The following is a 6,262-nucleotide window of genomic DNA, read 5'->3' on the forward strand; positions in this document are numbered from 1 at the left end:
GATACAGAGAGAACGAACCGAGGGAACGGGGAGAACGAACCGAGGGAAGGGGGACAACACAGAGAGGGAACGGGGGAACGCACCGAGGGAACGGGGGGAACTTGGCACGGACTGATGGAGCTTGGCACGCACTGATGGAGCCCCGCAGCCTGGCACGGGAAAAGGGACACGGGCTGTGACCCCTCGGGATCCCCCAGGCTGCTCCGGCTCGGGGGTGGCTTTGGGCTCCCCCTCTCATCCCGAGAGGGCTCGCAGGTGGCTGGGGGAGCTGAAGAAAGAATGAAATAAACGCCGTGGGATGCCAAAGGCTGAGCCCTGCCGGGATGGAAGTGCCCCAAGGGCTGACAGAACTCTGCAGGGCTGCCCTGACCCCAGCCTGTCCCAGCGGGGTGGGAGAAAGTGCAGAGCTAATGCATAGTTACAAAGCCAACCATCCCGGGGTCATTAATTAACCTCACCAGAGCAATTAGTGAAGTGGCACTGGTTCAGCCCGGAGGTGCAGCTAAGCTCAGGCTCCAGGCTCAGGTATGGCCGGGAGGGCTGGGGCAGGGTGGGGACAGGGGAATTGCCACCACCAGGCTCCTCCCAGGACTGAAAATACCTCGTCAGGAAAAAAATTAAAAAAAAAAAAAAGGCTTTTCCCTTAACTTGATTTGGTCCAACAAAATTGTGCTTCAGAGAGCAGAAAAAGCATCAGCAGCCAGGGCTGGCTGCAGGCAGCTACTGAGAATGCTTTGTCCCCTCACATGTCTGTAGGAATATGCCTTAAATCCCATTCCACTTAACCTTTCCTTCTCCAAATTACAAAATGCTGCTCATTCTGTATGCAGGCATTGGCACAGAGCAGGAGCAACTGCTCAGGGCGGCTTCGGGTAAGGGATAATGGCTTCATGTCTGAACAATCTCTTTGGAAAAAATTCCTGAAAATACCTTTCTGTTCTGCTGGCTTTTAGAACTGCCCAGTCCTCAGCCAGGTGAGGATCTTGGGCAGCTCCCAGAGGGAACTTCATGGTTCCTCCCCCAGCACAGCCTGGAAGCTCAAAGCACACAGGGACAGAGCAGCAGCTCCAAGGGGACACAGGGATGGATGGATGGGTGGGTGGGACACTGCTCACTGCTGTGTCCTTCAGCCTGGGTCACTGGGGAGCTCAGACTGATCCTCAGCTGACCCCCCTGATGCCCTGGTGCCCACTCCTGGTGTCCCCGTGCCACCCTCAGGGCACAGAGCCCACCTGGGCGAGGCCACCAGGTGACACAGGAGCTCAGGGCTGCCACAGCCCTGTCACACAGATTGTCACAGTCACATCCAGAGCTGCCCAGGACACCAGGCTGGCCCCGAGGGGACAGGGACTGCCCAGGGCTGCTGGCTCTGTCCTCAGCACGAGTGTTTGGTCACGATGGCAGTGCTGGCCCTGCACCCAGCAAGTCCTGCAGGTCAGTTCTGGGCTTGCAGCAGTTCCACCAGGAGCTGCAAAGGAATGAGGGTGGGTGCACACCCCGGCAGGGGCACTGGGAGTGTGTTCAAGTGTTTGCACTCCTGCAGAAATGTGCCTGAAGTGAGAGGGGCAGGCTGTGGAAACTGGAACTCAGGCTCACAGCAAGACCAGAGCTGGGACTGCCTGCAGTTCAACACCAACGTCTGCCACGGGGATCAGGAGGATTTGCTGTAACCAAAATAGATCTCTGAAGTCTTTGGCCATCCCAGGGGGGCATTCAGTGCCTGGTTTTAGGGCTGCAGGTATGGTTTTGCTCTGTGCAGCCCTTCCTTCAGGAACTGGAGGTAAGTTGCAGTTGAAGGGTCTTCAAAATTGGTTGAGAAACTAAAGATGCTGCTTTCAACATCTTCAGGCTGCATAGAAGTGATGTCCAGGAAATAGTTGGCATTGATGTGGTGAATCTGGCAAAGAAAACAGATGAGAGGAGACTTCTAAGGGTCAGAACAATTCCCCATGCCCTGCTTGGCCTGCAGCCAGCACAGAGGAGACAAGGCTGTGACAGCTCCTACAGAATATCTGATTCTTTCCAAGCGCTAATTCAGGAACCAGAGTTTGGGTCTGAATTTCACAGTCAGAGAAGAATGTGTGATCTTCCCCAAGGGGGCTGACCCTTTGCTTAGGTTCAGAAGAAGATGAAGAACTAAAACACATTTGTTTCAGATTTCCAGGTGCAGGGAGCAAGGCTCAGGGGCAGCCCCAGCTCTGGGAGAGCCTGCAGAGGACAGACCCCATGGGAGGAGCCCAGCCTTACCACCGTGCCGTTGGGGAGGCAGATGATCATCTCCACAGGGAAGTTGTATTTCTCCAGGTGCAGCTTGGCCAGTTTGCTGTGGAGCTCATTCTCTCTGTTGCTCTGCAGGGAGACACCAAAACCACACATTGGCACACCCCAGAAGTGGCAGAATGGCACAGGGGGAGCCCACAGGACACAGGAGAGTGGCAGGGAGGGAGCAGAGCTGCTTTGCAGTGCAATGGTAACTGGTACCATGCTCACAGGCTGCTTGCCCTTTCCCTTTCAGGCTCCCTCTCTCATTTCAGCTGCAGATTTTCTCCCCAGACAAGAAAATCACCCCATCACAGGCACACCAACAGTCTGATGCCAGCCTTTCCCAGTCTCCAGCCCTGTGACTGATCCCAGCTGACAGCACAGGCTCACAAGTGGGGAAAGGCTCAGGCAGGAGCCCCAGGGCTCAGACAGTTATCTGGTTATTTGCTTGTCCCCTGGGCTGCAGGGGAGTCAGTTGGCTGATGGCACCAGAGGCCTTGGGCAGGGCTGTCTCACAGAGAATCATCTGTTTTAGCTCTAAACCTGGCACCAGGACAGAGCCAAGGGGGTCACAGTGCCACTCCTCAGCCTGCCTGCATCTGCTGTCTGCCTGGCCCCTGCAGCGCCCGAGGACAGGGAGGGCTGGGAACAAAGATCCCCCCTGGCCCTGGCACCCCCTGGCACCCCAGCAGAGTGTGAGCCTCACCTGCAGCTCCTCCAGCTCCTTGACCAGGGACCAGCTGCTGATGAAGCTCTCGTTGAGCAGGGCGAGGATGGGCGAACTTTCCAGGACGGTTTCCCGGAGAGTTCGCCCCGAACCTGGCACAGGAAGAGGCACAGGAGGCTTTGCTGTGGTTCCTCAGGTCACTGTCACCATGCTCGATGCCACCTGCTGAGTGCCAGCTGGCTCTGCCCCCCCACTGCCTTTTTGCTCCATTTCTGGCAGTTTTCCATGGCTTTTGTTCCCCACAGGTGCTGCTCAGCAGAGCAGAGCCCAGGCCAGGCACAGAAGGACAGGGAGAGCCATGGCAGCCGCCCCAAATGCCACCTGCTGCTCATGCCAAGCACAGCCCAGTGCTGAGGGCTCTTCAGGGCAGACAGGGCTGAAGAGACCCTTCCCCTCCTGCCCAAGGTGGCACAGAAGCTCTGGGGCACTGAGGGGAAAAGCTGCACACCAGGACAGCCCCAAGGCCAGGCCTGGCTCTGGCCTGTCCTGTGCAGGTGCCAGGGACAAGGCACACAGAGCAGTGCCCCTTTTCCCTGCCAATGCTGCCTCTTCCCCAGCAGGAGAGAGGAAGGGGAAGGACCAGAGCCACGTCTCCACCCTGACAAAGGCACCTGACTCAGACAGAGCTGGTGCTGCCACTGGGCAGCTGAGATCCCACCAGTGATTCCCAGTCCCAGCTCCCACCAGAGACTCCCACTCCCACCAGTGACTCCCAGCTCCCAGCCTCTGTCTGTTCAGCTCCTCCAGAGCCCCAACAAGTGGCTCAAGGTCTCCTGCTGGTCCCTGGCCAGCCCCCTGACCCCCATCCCTGCAGCCAGGCTGGGAATGCCCTCACCTCAGCAGGACTGGTCATCCAGGGCACCCCACAGCAGGATGGAGTGCACCAGCTTCTTCTCTGCCTGTGCTCTCTCAAAGGCTTCTGTGAAGGGCAGGTAGGAGACCTGGGGGCAGAGGGACAGCGTGAGGGACAGGCACAACAGCCCAGCTCCAGCAGGAGCAGCTCTGAAGGAACCAGGCCCGGGGGGACACGCACAGAGCTCAGCCTGCAGCAGGACCTGCAGATTGGAATCAGTGACAACGGTGGTTGTCCCCTCCTGGGGAGGCTGTGCTCCCCCTGTCCTCACACACTGCAGAGAACACCTGCACCAGGGTGGCCAGGCTGTCTGCAGCCCCGCCTCAGCTGCTGGGAAACCTGGCCTTGAGGTATTTATTACAAAACCTCCTGAAACAGCCTGAGAAGTGGCTGAGGGAGCCTGCACAGAGCTGCTCCAATCACTCAAATGAAAGGAACTGATATGAACATCTTGGCAGCCTGAAGGGACATTTGTAAGCTCGGGCACAAGGAGGCAGCCACCAAAACGTGTCCCTGCAGCCAAGGCAGCAGTGACAGGCAGTGGCCATCTGCTCCTCAGCCTGCTGGCATGTTAAATAGTCTGGGTCACCCAGAGCTGTAAATTTGTGTCTGGCTGCAGGCTGCAGAGGCACAGGCAGCTCGTGTGTTCTCTGCTGATAAGGAAAGCTTGGTCCAGAGGCACCTGGCTGCTGTGAAGTGAAGCCAGAGCAAAAAGCATTTGTAAGCAGCACAATTACCTGGCTGCTCCACAATCACAGCAGCAGCCACTGATAAGAGGCAGGAAGGATGAGCCTACACCCACAGTACAATCCTGGGGACACCTGACATGGAGAATTTGCTGCTGCCTGTGCTGCTGTGTGACCCCAATCACCCTGGGACACCCTCCCAGGGCCCTGGATGCTGCTCAGGCTGTGCTCTCTGGACCCTGCTGGCCCTCCAGGTCACTGGATGGCTCAGTGAGGACAATCTGCCCCAGATCAATGTGCCAAGGAGAGCCCAGCCCCTTCCTCACCTTCTTAAATGGATACATGGCCACTTCCAGCCTGCGGGCTGCCTCCTGCCAGGGGATCTGCTGCTGCCAGGTGATCTCCTCAAACACAAACTGGATGGGCTCCCCCGAGGGGTCCCTGCTGGCCAGGACCTTCCCGTCCTCGTCGCGGATCACGGAGGGCACCGAGGGCCCTGCGGATTCCAGCTCCATCTGCAGGAACAGGCTGGCTTGGACCTGCACCCAGCCCTCCCCTGGGCTCCAGGACAGGACACAGATCCTAACTAACACCGTGCAGCTCCTCAGGAAGATCTCTCATCTCCTGGAGCTGCACTTTGCCAGTGAAATACCAGGAGAGGAAGTTCATTTCCCTCAGCGTGGCTGCACTCTCTGGTTTGGAAATGCACAGTCCATGTTCCCACCTTGCCAGTGCAGATTACTGGCTGTGGACACCAGATCCTTTGAGCCACCAGGATCTGCAGGGCTCACTGGAAGCACTTGCTCTGTCACCAGCTCAGCCCTGGGAGCCACGAGAGGGAGCAGCAGGGAAAGCTGCCCAGGAGCTTCCCTGTGGTTCTGGTACAGCTGAAGTGATTCTGCTAAATCTGACTTCTGCCAATTCAAAATAATCACAGCTCTAGTTTAGGAGAACATGGGCCTGTTGAATTCAGGCATTCAGAATTCTGCCTTATGTTTCCTGTCCCAAGAGCTGGGATTAGCACAAAAAAGGGGAACAACCTCGTGCACTTTCTAAATCCAGACCCACAGTTATTCGTACCCTGCTCTGGGCTCAGGGCCTGGGTTCAGCTCCTCATCTTCCCTCCTACCTGTCAGGCAATGTTTTAAAAGAGGAAAAAGTCTCCAAAAGCTTAGGATTCAACCCACACTGAGGGGAAAAGGAAAATACCAGAAGAGCTGCCAACGGGGCTGCAGAGGATAGACAGAGATAAATGGAAATTCCACTGCTGTGCTGAAATGATCAAGGGAAAGCTCCAAGGAACGGGGTCCCAGAGGTTCCACAGCTCAGGGCCGTGGCAGCACGAAGCCCTGAGGAGAAGCTGCCCAGGTGTGGAGCACAGGGGAGGGCACAGACCTGGGGCAGGTATCCAATGTCCACCTCCATGTTGCTGCTCTCGCTTGCCCCGTAGAGCCACTCCATGTCCACGTTCAGGGACCTGCAGGAGAACACCCAGGGCTACAGCTGGGCAAGGGAACCCCAAACTGAGAGAACACCCTCCTGCAGGGCCAGCACTGAACCCAGAGCCTCTGGAGATCTCTGTGCCCCCTGCAGCAGCCCAGGAACAGCACTCCTGCTGGAGCAGGGCCCAGGCACCCACCCAGCAATCTGGAAATTGCACTCAACACCTCTGAGCTCTGTCAAATGACAGGAAAGAGAGATGTCTTTGCTCCCTCTTCCTTCCCAGCACTTCTC

General features: G+C 57.3%; 1 protein-coding gene across 1 annotated transcript in view; it reads right to left on the reverse strand.

Annotated features, from left to right (window-relative positions):
- Positions 1-6: 6 nt before the first annotated feature.
- SELENON (selenoprotein N) overlaps positions 7-6,262 on the reverse strand; it is an 11,610-nt gene continuing 5,354 nt past the window's right edge. Inside the window, exons 7-12 of the mRNA XM_014309506.2 lie at positions 5,924-6,005; positions 4,855-5,043; positions 3,825-3,930; positions 2,969-3,081; positions 2,248-2,349; positions 7-1,897 (exon numbers count right to left, since the gene is read on the reverse strand). Coding sequence (XP_014164981.1) covers positions 1,727-1,897; positions 2,248-2,349; positions 2,969-3,081; positions 3,825-3,930; positions 4,855-5,043; positions 5,924-6,005 — 763 coding nt within the window. The 3' untranslated portion in view covers positions 7-1,726. The remainder of the gene's footprint in view (positions 1,898-2,247; positions 2,350-2,968; positions 3,082-3,824; positions 3,931-4,854; positions 5,044-5,923; positions 6,006-6,262) is intronic.

Source organism: Geospiza fortis, unplaced genomic scaffold, assembly GCF_000277835.1.
Source record: "Geospiza fortis unplaced genomic scaffold, GeoFor_1.0 scaffold432, whole genome shotgun sequence".
Classification (NCBI taxonomy): domain Eukaryota; kingdom Metazoa; phylum Chordata; class Aves; order Passeriformes; family Thraupidae; genus Geospiza; species Geospiza fortis.